This window comes from Muscardinus avellanarius, assembly GCF_963383645.1.
Source record: "Muscardinus avellanarius genome assembly, chromosome: 17".
In the NCBI taxonomy this organism is placed as follows: Eukaryota; Metazoa; Chordata; class Mammalia; order Rodentia; family Gliridae; genus Muscardinus; species Muscardinus avellanarius.
In genome coordinates, this window is record NC_137803.1 from 49,432,189 (window position 1) to 49,446,931 (window position 14,743).

General features: G+C 40.9%; 1 protein-coding gene across 4 annotated transcripts in view; it reads left to right on the plus strand.

Moving 5' to 3' along the window:
* Positions 1–691: 691 nt before the first annotated feature.
* SS18 (SS18 subunit of BAF chromatin remodeling complex) overlaps positions 692–14,743 on the plus strand; it is a gene marked incomplete at both ends in the record, with an annotated part of 60,271 nt that continues 46,219 nt past the window's right edge. For all 4 annotated transcript variants that reach the window (XM_080714277.1, XM_080714278.1, XM_080714279.1 and 1 more), the window contains 2 exons: positions 692–760; positions 2,661–2,737. In XM_080714277.1, coding sequence (XP_080570403.1) covers positions 692–760; positions 2,661–2,737 — 146 coding nt within the window. The remainder of the gene's footprint in view (positions 761–2,660; positions 2,738–14,743) is intronic.

The following is a 14,743-nucleotide window of genomic DNA, read 5'->3' on the forward strand; positions in this document are numbered from 1 at the left end:
CTCCCAACTTGCTGGGATTACAAGCGTGCGCCTCCACGCCCGGCTTCTACGGAATAACGTGAAAACCCCAAACATCTTACCGACATCTGCCCAGCATCTTTAGTCGGCTGGCAATCGTCCCCCCACTTCCCGTCCAGGATTCGAAGCCTCGGAGCCCGGGCCTCGCTCACAGTGTCTAGGTGTACGACGGGGAGTGACGAGAGCGAGCCTTATCCCAGAAGAAACCCCAAGACGCCGAGCTGGGGAGGGCCGCGCCGTCCTGCGAAGAAGGCGCGGCGGCGGCTCGGCCTCCTCCCCCGGCCTCCCCCTCCCCCGGCGGCCTCCCCCTCCCCCGGCGGCCTCCCCCTCCCCCGGCGGCCTCCCCCTCCCCCGGCGGCCTCCCCCTCCCCCGGCGGCCTCCCCCTCCCCCGGCGGCCTCCCCCTCCCCCGGCCTCCCCCTCCCGGCCTCCCGCGCGGCGCGCACTTCCTGTGACAGGGGCGGCTGGGCGGCGGCGGCGGCCCCACTTCCTGAGTGCGGCGGCGGCGGGCGCGGCGCTACCATCCGTGCTCGGGGGCGGCGCTGCCGGGCGGCCGGGCGGGGCGGCGGGGCGGGGGCTCGCGGCCCGCTCTCGCCGCCCCCCGCGCGCGTGGTCCCGCCCGGCGCCGCCCAGACCCCGCCCCCCGGACGCGCCGAGAGAGCGACGGCGGCAACATGTCCGTGGCGTTCGCGGCGCCGAGGCAGCGAGGCAAGGGGGAGATCACGCCCGCCGCCATCCAGAAGGTGCGGCGCGGGCGGGCGGGCGGGCGGGCGCCGCACAAAGGCCGGCGGGCGGGCGGAGCGGGCCCCGGAGCCGCCCCACCGTGCCGCCGGCGCCGCGGCCTCCTCCTCGGCCCCGCAGAGGCCCGCCAGGCCCCGGCGGCGGCGCCGGCGGACTCGGCGGGCGCCGTTCAGTTCTCTTTATTTATTTATTTATTTCGAGACGAGACCAACGCGGCCGACGAGCGGCTCGTGTCGGCGTGGTTAGGTCCCGGGCGTCGGTCGCGGTCGGCGGAGCTCGAGGAGGTCCTGGCGGGGTACCGTGTGGCTCTTGGAGAACAGGAGAGCGTTCTAAGGACTGTTTTTGGCGCCCAGGGATTGTGTGTATTTGGTAGTGTTATTAGGACAGGCAGCCCCTTCCCCCGCCCCCAAGCAAAAGGGCAGAAAAGTCACAGTAAATGTTAAATGGATTTTTTTTTTTTTTTGGTGTGTGGTACTGGGAACAGAACCCCCAAGGGGTCTTCTAACTCTGGGCTACACCCCCAGATCATTTTTTTTTTTTTTTAAATCTGGAAATACTGTCACCGTAAATTGCTGAGGGCCTAAGTTGCTGAGGCTGGCTTTGAACCCGTAGTCCTCCTGTCTCAGCCTCCTAAGTACTGGGATCACAGGCAGGAGCCACCACACCTGGCTGGACCTTCATTTCTAAGGGCTACATAGATTAAATTATTGAGATGCCTGACTATGGCTTTGTGCTTTATGCTTTTATGAATCCTGGAAAACTGGGACAGTTTAGGAGGAGCGTCTCTGGTCTCTCTCTGAAAGCTCTTGGAAACTTAAGAGGTTTGTTCAGGATAGAGAAGCTGGCGCTAAAACCAACTGCCCTTTTAATTGCTAGGATCATTCCTCTTCCTCAGTGCTACTTCACTTAGGTAATTATTTAATCCTCAAAGCCAAGATTGCTTAGAATTACCAGAAGGATAAATTGATAGGTTTTTGCTTTAAAACTCTTACGACAGCGTATTCATAAGGTAAACTCAAAGTATTTGTTAAAAATTATACGTGCATAAGCATTGTATTTTATGATTATTATGCCATATTTGGAGAATTGCAAAACCATGTATAAATTTGGAAGCTCTACAACTATCTCAAACTTCTTGTCCTGAAGTTTTCGTGTATTCGTTTTGGATGAGGACAGGCTTCTCCTTACTACTACAAAGTGGCAAAGCAAATTTAACATTTTGTCTTAACTGGCTAAAGCTACTATTAAGATAGTAAAGGTAATTACATGTTTGAATGCAAAAGAAACAAAATTACCCTTCGGGGTTTCAGTTAATAATTCAGAGAGAGGGGGGGAGAGAGGGGGAGGGGAGAAGGAAAGGGAAAGGAAGAATTGGAAGAAATATTAAAGAATTATTGACTACACATATCATTCCCAAGGTATAAAATAAGATTTTTTTTTGTGTGTGTGTGTGTATGTGGTGAGCTCTAGTATGTATAGCAAAAGACCTGAGTGGATTCAGTTTTGTATACATCTCTAGAATTTGAAGGAAAAAAATAATTACTGGAAGTATTGTGCTAACAAGCTGTGTATTGCATATTATCATATGAGATTGAGAGAGTTTAGCATGTGTGTGTGAGAAGGAGCTAATTCATTAATCTCCCTTTACAACTTATTATTAAAGTGAATCTAAAATATTTTGTAACAGTAGATAGCAACATTAACAAAGAGAAATTTAAAGAGAATTAGGTTCTTGTTCCCATGCCTGCCTAAATGATTTTATACTCTATAAGGGTTGTTTTGGGGTGGCAGTATTTTATTAGGGGGTCCACTTTAATGTTCTATCAGCAGTTAGTTACCTTTCCTCAAGTTTTTGTATTTGATGCACTTGATTTACAATAGCTGTTTCTAATTTTATTTCAGATGTTGGATGAAAATAACCATCTTATTCAATGTATAATGGACTATCAGAATAAAGGAAAGACCTCAGAGTGTTCTCAGTAAGATTGACAAGAAACTTTTTTTGTATTCATTTCTTTTTGTTGGTAGTTTTTAGTTTTTCTGTTAATAACTGTTTAATTATGAAGTGTACACTTTAGTGTTTTTAATATATTCATAGAGTTGTACAATGTCATGCAGTCAATTTTAAAGCATTTTCATCATACCCACTTCAAAAAAAACTTATACCTTGCAGTCATTTCCCATTCTCCTCTCTAATATTTGACCCCTAATTATCTACTTTCTATTTGTATAGATGGGCCTTTTGGAAACATTTCATATAAATGGGTTCAGAAAATGTACGGTCTGTTTGACTGCCTTTTTTTTTTTTCTGTACTGAGGATTGGACCCAGGGCATTCTACTTTTGAGTTATATTCCAGCCCTACTTTAATTTTTAATTTTTTTTGGGGGGGGGCAGTACTGGAAATTAAATCCAGGGGCATTCTACCTCTGAGCTACACCCCTAGCACAATTTTTTTATTCTTTATTTTGAAACAGGGTCTCACTGAGTTGCAGAGGGCCTAAGTAGTTGAGGCTGTCCTTGAACCGAAATCCTCCTGTCTCAGCCTCCCAAATGCTGGGATTACAAGCTAGTCTGGCTACCACTCCCCACTCCAATTTTTTATTTTTTTATTTGTTATTTTGAAACAGGGTCTCACTAAGTTGCAGAGGGCCTCACTACTTGGCTGAGGTTGTCTTTGAACCACTATCCTCCAGTCTCAGTCTCCCAAGTACTGGGATTACAAGTATGCGCCACCGTGCCCAGCTTGACTGACTTTTCAAATGCTGGAATGTTTTCACGGTTCATCCATGTCGCAGCATGTATCAGGGCTTCATATTTATCACCAAATAACTTTTAATATTGCATTATTTATCTATCACTGGTGGATATTTGGATTGTTTCTGCTTTTTGGCTCATAATCCTGCTACAAACATCTTTGTACAAGTTTTTGTGTTTTTATTTTTTTTCTTTCTTTGCATTACTGGGGATTCAACCTAGGGACAGTCTACTTCTTAGCTACACCCCTGGCCCAAGTATGTATGTATGTAAGTATGTATGTATGGATGGATGGATGGATGTATTTGTGGTACTGGGGGTGGAACCCAGGGGCTTTCTACCTCCGGGCCGTACTCCCAGACCTATTTTATATTTTATTTAGAAACAGAGTCTCACTAAGTTGCTGAGAGCCTCACTATCACTAAGTTGCCGAGAACCTCACTAAGTAGCTAAGGCTGGCTTTGAACCTGCCTGATCCTCCTGTCTCAGCCTCCCAAGTGTGGGGATTACAAGTGTGCACCATCGTGCCCGGCTTCAATTTTTTATTCTTTATTTTGAAACAGTCTCACTGAGTTGCAGAGGGCCTCACTAAGTAGCTGAGGCTGGCTCTGAACTGTGATCCTCCTGTCTCAGCCTCCCCAAGTACTGGGATTACAAATGTGTACCACCATGCTCAGTGCTTGTGTCTTGATTTTTACAAAAGAAAAATTTTCTTTGTGAGGGGGACAGGTGTCAAGTTTTTTTTTTTTTTTTTTTTTTTTTGTAATTTTTACCTGGCATTATAAAGACTTCAGATTAGTTATATCTGTACATATGTAATCTATTTAGTTGAATATGTACTACATAGACTATATATGCTATGTATACTGCATATACTACTATAATGCATATGTACTACATATACTACATTCGACATATGTAGTATACTGTATATATAAGGATGACAGAGCAAAGCTTATGTTTAATAAATAATTGGTTACCATTTATATGGACCAAACCTTGTTTTTTCATTATTATTCTATCATTATTTAGGAAAAAGTTTTACATATTAAGATAAAGAAGTACCACCACGTGTGTGTGTGTGTGTGTGTGTGTGTGTGTGTGTGTGTGTTATAATATTTTGAGCCGGATGTGGTGGCACACGCTTGTAATTCTACCATTGGGGAGGCTGAGACCAGAGTATCTTGGTTCATGGACAGCCTCAGCTACTTAGTGAGGCCCTTTGCAACCCAGTGAGACACTTTTTCAAAATAAAAAAATAAAAAATAGGGCCGGGGGGCCGGGCGTGGTGGCGCACGCTTGTAATCCCCGCTCTTGGGAGGCAGAGACAGGAGGATCGCGTAGGTTCGAAGCCAGCCGCGCGCGCTGGCTTAGGAGACCCTGTTTCCAAATAAAAATGTAAAAATAGGTCTGGGAGTGTAGTCCGGAGATAAAAGGGCTTCCAGGAACCCCAGTACCACCAAAAAAATAATAATAATAATTAAATAAAAATAAAATTCTTGCTGGGCGTGGTGGCGCACGCTTGTAATCCCCGCGCTTGGGAGGCGGAGACAGGAGGATCGCGCAGGTTCGAAGCCAGCCGTGCTGGCGTAAGAGACCCTGTTTCAAAAATATAAAATAGGTCTGGGAGTGTAGCCCGGAGGAAGAAGGGCTTCCAGGAACCCCAGTACCACACAAAAAAAATAAAAAAAAAATAAAAAAAATAGGGCTGGGGGTATAGCTTGGAGGTAGAATGCCCCTGAGTTTCACCCCCAGTACTGGCAAAAACAAACAACAAAAAAAATAGGCGGTGTGGCGGTGGTGCAGCTCAGAGGTTGAATGCCCCTGGGTTCCATTCCCAGTACCGTCAAAAAAAATACATACATATATACATACATATACATATATACACATATACATATGAGATAAGTTCACACTTAATAAATACAAAGTTTTTTTTTTTTGGTGGTACTGGGGATGAAACCCTTCTACCTCTGGGCTACACTCCCAGACCTATTTTATATTTTATTTGGAAATACGGCCTCTTAAGCCAGCAAGGTCGGCTTCAAACCAGCGTAATCCTCCTGTCTCCGCCTCCCAAGCTTGGGGATTACAGGCGTGCACCACCACGCCCGGCGTATTAAATACAAAGTTTTAAAGGTAGTACAAAATATTTCTATGTGTTTTTTACTGAAATTCCTCAAATGAACATATTGGGCCACTTTTTCATTTCTTCCCCATATTGTTTTTCTGAAACATTTAAGGATTATTGCAGATATATATATATATTTTTATGGTACTGGATATTGGACCCAGAGGCATTCTACCTCTGAGCTATATCTCCAGACCGATTTTCTTATTTGGAAACAGGGTCTCACTAGGTTGCTGAGAGCCCCACTAAGTTTCTGAGGTTGTCCTTGAATTTTTGATTTTCCAGTCTCAGCCTTCAATCCTCCAGTTTCAGCCTCCAAAGTACTAAGATTACAGTGTGTACCACCACTCTTGGCTTTTTCTTTTAGTAACCTCAGTGTTTCCTAAAAAAACAAGGGCATATTCTTAAACTGCTAGCATATAATTGTCATCAAAATACAGTACTATCTAATGTGTGTGTGTGTGTGTATGTGTGTGTGTGTGTGTGTGTGTGTGTGTGTGTCTTACTGGGAATTGAACCCAGGGCATTCTACCTCCTCCGAGCTACATCCCCAGCCCTATTTTTTTTTTTTTTAATTTATTTTGAAACAGAGTCTCACTAAGGGGAGGAGGGCCTAAGTAGCTGAGGCTATCTTCAAACCTGTGATCCTCTTGTCTCAGCCTCCATACAGGATCAGCTGTGCATTTACTTGGCGTGGCATGTCATTATTCTTTAATCTGGACCTGTTCCTTAGTCTTTTATCCTTCACAATATCAACATTGTGGAAGAATATGGACAGTTATTTTTGTGGAGTGTCTCTCGTTTATGATTGGCTGTCCTTTATTCATGATTAATTCACCCTGTGTACTTTGGGCAGCATTACCATAAACGTGATGTCCTGTCCTTCTCAGTGCATCCTCAGTTTGTGTCAGTATTGGTGATAACTGATAACTTAGTTAAGATACTACCTGCCATTTTCCCTACCGTACAGTTGTTATAATTATTATTATTATTAATTTTTTTGTGGTACTGGGGGTGGAACCCAGGGGCATTCTACCCCCAAGCTATACCCCCTGCCCTATTTTTATTCCTTATTTTGAAACAGGGTCTCACTGAGTGCAAAGGGCCTCACTTAGTATCTGAGGCTGTCTGCAAACCACAGTCCTCCTGTCTCAGCCTCCCAAATTCTGGTATTTTAAGCATGTGTCATCATGTCCGGCTTACAGTCATTATTTTTCCTTTATAATTCGTAAATATCTTGCTGGGGAAATAACTTGAGCTATACAACATTATTTTTTATATTTAACACATTAACTTTGATATCCACCAGTGATTTTTTTTTTTTTTTCCTGCAGTGCTTGGGATTGAACCCAGGGGCATTCTACCTCTGAGCTACTTGCCCTAGGCTTATTTCCTTCATTCCTTGCTTTCCTTTCTTTCTGCAATACTGGGGATGGGACCCAGGGGCATTCTACCTCTGAGCTACACTCCTAGCCCTATTTTTTATTCTTTATTTTGAAACAGGGTCTCTCAGAGTTGCAGAGGGCCTTTCTAAGTAGCTGAGGCTGGTTCCAAACCTGTGATTCTCCTGTCTCAGCCTTCCAAGTACTGGGATTATAAGCCTGTGCCACCACGTCCAGCCATACCTACTCTTTTTTTATCATTTATCTCAAAAAACCTAAATATTTGAATGGGATTCAACCCAGGGGCATTCTACCTCTGAGCTACACCCTAGCCTGATTTCTTATTCTTTATTTTGAAACAGGGTCTCACTAAGTTGCAGAGGGCTTCACTAAGTAGATGAGGCTGACTGTGAACTTGTGATCTTCCTGTCTCAGCCTCCTGAGGATTAGGATAAAACAAGCTTGTGCCACCATGCCTGACTTTTCGGTGATTAAAAATTTTTTTTTTTTTTTTTTTACTGGGGATTGAACCCAGGAGCATCCTCCCTCTGAGCTACAACCCCAGTTCCATTTTTTATTCTATATTTTGAAACAAGGTCTCACTAAGTTGCAGAGGGCCTTGCTAAGTGGCTGAGGCTGGCTGCAAACCTGAATTCTCCTGTCTCAGCCTCCCAAATGCTGGGATTACAAGCATGTGCCACCATGCCCGGCTCTCAACCAATGATTTTGGCCTGAAGTAGTTTTTATTATAGTGCTTTTCAAATGACAAATCCATCATTCCATCTAGATTTATTTGGAACTTTACACTCTAAGGAAGACATGTCTCTTCTTCCCTATTTAGTATTTTATATTTATCTGAATGGATGCACACATTTTGTTTTCACTAGATTTATCATTTGCTACACTAATAATAATTTTTCTAATTATTCCAGGTTTGGCCACTGGGAGCCCCTCTAGCTTTCTTGAAATATCTCTATTATTTCTTGAGTATTATTTTGTACCACAAAATGTTCTAGTCTTTTTTTTTTTTTTTTTTTTTTTTTTGCACTAGGGATTAAACCCTGGGGTATTCTACCTCTGAGCTATATCCCCAGTCTATTTTTATTTTTATTTTGAAATATGGTCTTACTATGTTGATGAGTGTCACTACTTGCTGAGGCTGTCCTCGAACCTGTGATCCTTCTACTTAAACCTCCCAAGTACTGGGGTTACAACGTTGTACCACCTCACCCTGTTCAAAATGTTCTGGTCTTACCCTTTACTTTTTCTGTAAAGTCTAGAATCACCCATTTCTCCAAGCCCTTGTTTTTTTTTTTTTTTGTTTGTTTTTTTTTTTTTTTTTTTTTGGTAAGGATAATATTTAGAAACTAAGACCTAGGTGCTAGATTATCTTATTTTCTAATCTTTTTATACATTTTGAATTTTATATGGCAAATTCCATTTATATATATTGTTTTTTTTCAGTGAATCTTGTTGGTATATATTTAAAAAAATAGCTGATCTACTTCTCTAGTTTAATTGTGGATAGTCACTAGTAATAGAAGATCAGTATCTGAAGACAGCTGTGGATTGATCAAATTTGGGAAACACTGATTAATTTTTAGAGCTAAGGGATTTTATGTCATAGGACATGCTCAGATTCTTATTGAATCTAGCAGTACATCTTATGAATAATAGGTGTTAAGAACCAGAATAGTGCTTCCAATGTGAGTCAGCAAAAGTTGTAATGATTTATTTTTTATATTCTCAACTTTCAGGTTCATGTGACCATTTTCCTTATCCTCTGCATATTGGGGTACATCTGATTTTCTCACATGTGTTGATGGATATGGCACTTAAATTGATTTAGGGTCGAATTTAAAACCTTTTTTTTTTTTTTAAATGGGCTCTTGCAAGCCAAGTGTGATAGGGCATGATGCTTGTGATCTCAGTACTTAGAGGCTGAGACAGGAGGATCACAGGTTCGAGGAAAACTTCAGCAAGCCTGAGACTTTCAAAATAAAAATAAAGTAGGGCTGGGGGTATAGCTTCGAGATAAAATGTCCCTGGGTTCAATCTTCAGTACCACAAAAAAGAAAGAAAAAAGGAGATGGGTCTCTGTATATTACCCAGGCTGGGTCTAAATCCCTGGGCTTAAGCAATTCTTCTGGCTTAGCTTCCTGAGTAGCTGGAACAGTAGGCTAGTACATCCAGCTTTTATGAATTTAATTTTGTTTGTATTGTTCAGATATTCTTTTTCAAGCTGTCAGGATTGGATTGTGAATAAAGAGAAGAAAAGTTTTCTCCTTTCAACTTTAATATATATTCTTACTTCTCATAGTAGGAGAAGCAAAAGGAAAATAAAGAAAAGCTTTAAGAAATTACAACCATTAGGAAATTGATACATGAATTTTAAAAATTACTTGGAGGTGATAACTTTGCCTAAAGCAATGTTTTGTTAAAAGTAACAATTTCATGAAGGCAGCATATGCATTGTAAGATTTAGAAAACATAAATATGTTAAAATAAGAGCTCCATATTCCTCCACCCAAAGATGTTTACTGGTAATGTCTGTGCAGGTATTGCTCTCACGCGCACACACAGACACATACCTCGGCATACCACGTGTTGCCTCCATCTAATCCAGGTCCATGGTCTGAGCCGCCTGTGGACTCATCCTCCTCCCTTTACGCTTAGGTATTCTATATGTGAGAATGGACTATTACTATTATGCTGTTACGGAATTTGGTTTCAACATTTCCTAAGTCAACCCTATATTTACTTCCATTACCTCTGGTGTTTTGTATTTTAGGATGGACCAACATTTTCAGAGTGTTTTAAAATAATTCTGAAAAAGAAAATTAGTACTCGTGATTTAAGGGAATTTAATTTCTACTCAGGATGGTAACTTTTATAAAATGTATTTCTATTGTCTAACAAATGTACTATTTATACCTTGTAGATAAAGTGTGTGTGTGTGTGTGTGTGTGTGTGTGTGTGTGTGTGTGTGTGTGTGTGTGAGATTAGGGATTGAATTCAGGGGCATTCTAAGTCTGAGTAGAACCTCCAGCCTTATTTTTTTATTTTGAAACAGGGCCTCACAATGTTGCTGAGGCTGGCCTGGAACCTGTGATCCTCCTGTATCAGCCTCCCAAGTAATGGGATAAAAACAAGGGCTACCACAATTGGCTTAGGGTTTTTTTTTTCAACATGAATCTGAACTTTTCAGATTATATTTTTAATTTTATCAATAAATTATATATTAGTTATTTTATATAAGGTAATTGATGTAGTGGCTCTTAGTGGAATCTTTCAGAGGTTCTTAATAATCATGGGTATTTGAGATTATCTGTATTTATGATACTATCATCATTAAACATAAAATGTTGAATATATTTTATATCTGCCACTAGATTATAAGATAGTTTCCAGCATAAAGATAAGGTGTCTGGGCGGGCGTGGTGGTACACACTTGTAATTCCAGCATTTGGGAGGCTGAGACCAGAGATCGTGCTTTGTGGACAGCCTCAGCTACTTGGTGAGGCCCTTTGCAACTCAGTGAGACCCTGTTTCACAAAGTAAAAAGATTAAAAAATAGGGTTGGGGGTGTAGCTTGGAGGAACAATGCCCCTGGGTTCTGTCCCCAGTACTGGAAAAAAAAGTATCAAATCTGTCTTGTATCTATCCTTAGCTTATGTATTTGATTTTCTTTTACTAACATATAATACTTTAGAAATAATAAGTCTCTGTACATTAAAAAAAAAGTACAGTCAAGGCCAGGTGTGGGGTTTGGTAAAACATGTCTGTAAACCCAGAACTTGGGAGGCTGAAATACTAGGATGGCAGGTTTGAAGCCAGCCTCAGCAACTTAATGAGATTCTGTCTCAAAATAAAAAATAATAGGGCTGGGGGTAGAGCTCAGATAGAATGCCCCTGGGTTTTTTTAATTCCTAGTACCAAAAAAAAAAAGAAAGAAAGAAAGAAAAAACAGTCATGTGTTGCTTAATGATGGGGATACAATCTGAGAAATGCATCATTAGGGAATTTGTCATTGTAAAAATCATGAATGAACCCAGAGACATTCTACCTTGGAGAGACACCTCCAGCCCCATTTTTTATTCTTTAATTTGAAACAGGGTCTCGCTGAGAAGGCCTTCTCTGCAAAGGGCCTCACTAAGAAGCTGAAGCTGTCTGCAAATGGTGATCCTCCTGTTTCAGCCTCCCACATGCTGGTATTACAAGTGTGGTCCAGCATGTCTGACCTATGGCCTATTTTAATTTTTTGTTGTTGTTGGTACTGAGAATTGAACCCACAGGCATTCTACCTTCAAGTTAAACCCTTAGCCCTATTTTATTCTTTATTTTGAAACGAGGTATCACTAAGTTGCAGAAGGCCTCACAAGTTGCTGAGGCTGGCTGTGAACCTGCGATCTTCCCGTCTCAGCTTCCCAAGTATTGGGATTACAAGTGTGTGCCATCATACCCGGCAGGGACATATACTATTTAAGTGACAAATATAACAGTATAGAACAAGAAATTAAGTTTTCAGGAAAATGTTTAATATTTTTATTAACATTTTATTGTCTTAGCTGAGTCCAGATTCTTCTCTATTTGCATTTTAATGACCTATACACACGCTTTTAAATGAACATGAGTATATACTTGCTTAACTTAATGTTTGTCTTTTGAGCCTTGTTTTATTTTAGAGTAGGCTTTTTTTTTTGTTGTTGTTGCAGTACTGGGGATTAAATCTAGGGACATTCTACCTCTGAGATACACACCCAGCTCTGTTTTTTATTCTTTACTTTGAAACAGGGTCTCACTAAGTTGTAGAGGGCCTCACTAAGTAGCTGAGGCTGGTTGTGAACCTGTGATCCTCCACTCTCAGCCTCCCAAGTACTGAGATTACAAGCCTGTGCCACCACGCCCGGCAGAATAGGCTTGTGTGAATGAATGCTGTGAAAACAGTGCTATTTTACGTAAAACATATCAAAGTTAGGAAAGCTCAATTTAAGCTGGACATGGTCATTGCACAGTTGGAATCCCAGTACTTGGGAGGCTGAGAAAGGAAGATCTCAGGTTTGAAGCCAGCCTCAGTAACTTAGCAAGGCCTTCTGCAATGTAGTGAGACTCTGTTTCCAAATAAGAAGTAAGCCGAGTGTTGTGGCGCATGCTTGTAATCACGGCGCCAGGGAGGCAGAGACAGGAGGGCGCAGGTTCGAAGCCAGCCGCGCGCACTGGCTTAGGAGACCCTGTTTCCAAATAAAAATGTAAAAATAGGTCTGGGAGTGTAGCCCAGAGGTAGAAGGGCTTCCAGGAACCCCAATACCACCAAATAAATAAATAAATAAAAATAAAGAATAAAAAATAGGGCTGGGGGTGTAGCTTGGAAGTAGAATGCCCGTGGGTTCCCCCCACCAGTACCGCAAAAAAAAAAAAAAAAAAGATTTGATGGTTGGGAGAAGGTTAAGGAAATGTCTTCAAATTAAATTTACTCCACAAATGATCTGCATTTATAGATATTTAAAATGGAAGAGATTTTAGAGATCTGCGTTTCTCTTCTGTGTGTGTGTGTGTGTGTGTGTGTGTGTGTGTGTGTGTGTGTTTTGTGTGTGTATGACACTGGGGATTGAACCCAGGAATATTTTACTCCTGAGCTATATTCCCAACCCTATTTTATTTTTATTTTGCTAAGTTAATGAGAGTCTCGCTGTTACCTGAGGCTGTCCTTGAACCTGTATTCCTCCTGCTCAGATCTATTTCAACTATATAATCTATTATATCAACTATAATAATCTATTATTAATCAAATGAGACTTTAAGAGTGAAAGATTAGAGCTGGGCCTGGTGGTACTTGGGAGGCTGAGACAGGAGGATTGCAGGTTCTCAGACTTAGTGAGGCCCTCCACAACTTAGTGAGACCCTGTTTCAAAATCAAGAGTAAGATAGGGCTGAGGGTGAAGCTTAGAGGTAGAATGCCTCTGGGTTCAATCCCCAGTACTAAGAGAAAAAAAGTGAAAGATTAGGTTTAATATTATTTCAACACTGGCTATTTAGGTACTAATCAGCTTAATACTTTTTTTTGTTGTTAAAAAGTCCTAGATAAATTCTTAGCAAGATTTGGTCTTGACTAAATGTGGTGGCTTCTTGCCTGTAATCCAAGTACTGGGGAAGCTGAGACAATAGGATCCCAGTTTCAAGACCAGCCTGAGCAACTTAGCTCGACTCTCAGCAACTTAGTAAGACCTTGTTTCAAAACAAAAAATAAAAATGACTGGGGTGTAGCTTAGAAGTAAAATGATCTTGGGTTCAATCCCCAGGATGACACACAAAATAACGATTTGGTTTTATTTCTGATGGGGCTGTCAATGGTCCTTACAATATCTGAGTATAATGCAACCACATTAATACTCAGAGAAAAGGAAATTTAGATGTGTGGACTTTGAAATGAATTATGTGTTCTAATTAAAAATATCCGTTTGGTTTTTCAAAGGGAATCCTGTATCTTTTTTCTTTTTGCAGTGCTGGGGATAGAACCCAGGGGCTCATTCATGCTAGGCAAGCGCTCTAACACTGAGCTACATTCTCAGCCCTTGGAGTCCTATATTTTAAGTTCTATTAAGACCTTTTCAGTAATGAAATAGTTCAATAGTGGTTGTCAGTAGTGCTGCTTGAAGAATTTAAAAATAATAATAATGAATAATTGATGTAATATAAGTATTTTTTGATCCTTGTTTAAGGCTTATCAAAAATTGTATCATGTTTGATTTGGTACATGTTGGCCTGATGATTTGGGGCAAGTTTCATTTATCGGTTTGCTATATGCATGCACCAAGACTGAACACTGGTAATTGGATCATGACTTTAATCTAGTTTTATCTTCATTTACTCTTAAAATTATGAGGAAAATTTAGCCAAACTAATTCATAAATAAGATTACAATAAGCATTTTTAATCATATGGCATCAATATTGAGAATTTTTTAAAGTTAATCTGCAGTGGTTTTAGTTTCCTATCTTTCATCTCTGTGTTTTAGAATATCTTTTTTTCTGTAATTGGAGAGTACGTGGTCACTTTCTTCTGAATTTATTACATTCTGATAAATGAGTGTCATGGTATATCCACAGCGGGCTTAAATTATTGGTGATAGCTACAGGAATAAAAAGGGGGAAATGTGTGATCCCGTCTCCTGTTTGTATTCAGGTTTGAGGCTTTTGGCAAAAGGAAAATGGCAGAAAGAAGGGGTTAAGCATATTTTATCAAATTTCTTCATTTTAATTTTTTAAAAAACTCTAATGCACCTATGTAAATGAGGATACTACCTATATCAGTTTTCCCATTTATTAGGTATTCAGTCTTGTATAAGTTAACAACCTCTAAATCATACTTTCTACATCTGTAAAATGGAGAAAAATAAGAGCTTCTTCCTCATAGTGTTGGTTTGAGTATTCAGTGATATATGTGCATACAAAACAATCATAACAATAGGTAGCATGTAGGAAGATTTCTATTTTTTTATAAATGTTTATTATTATTAATTTTTTTTGCGGTACTGGTGATTAAACCCAGGTGCGTTCTACCCTCAAGCTACACTCCCAGCTCTATTTTATTTTATTTTTTATTTTGAAATAGGGTATTAAGTTGGAGAAGGCCTCACTAATTAGCCAAGGCTGGCTGTGAACCTGGTATCTTCCTGTCTCAGCTTCCCAAGTACTGAGATTACAAGTGTGCACCACA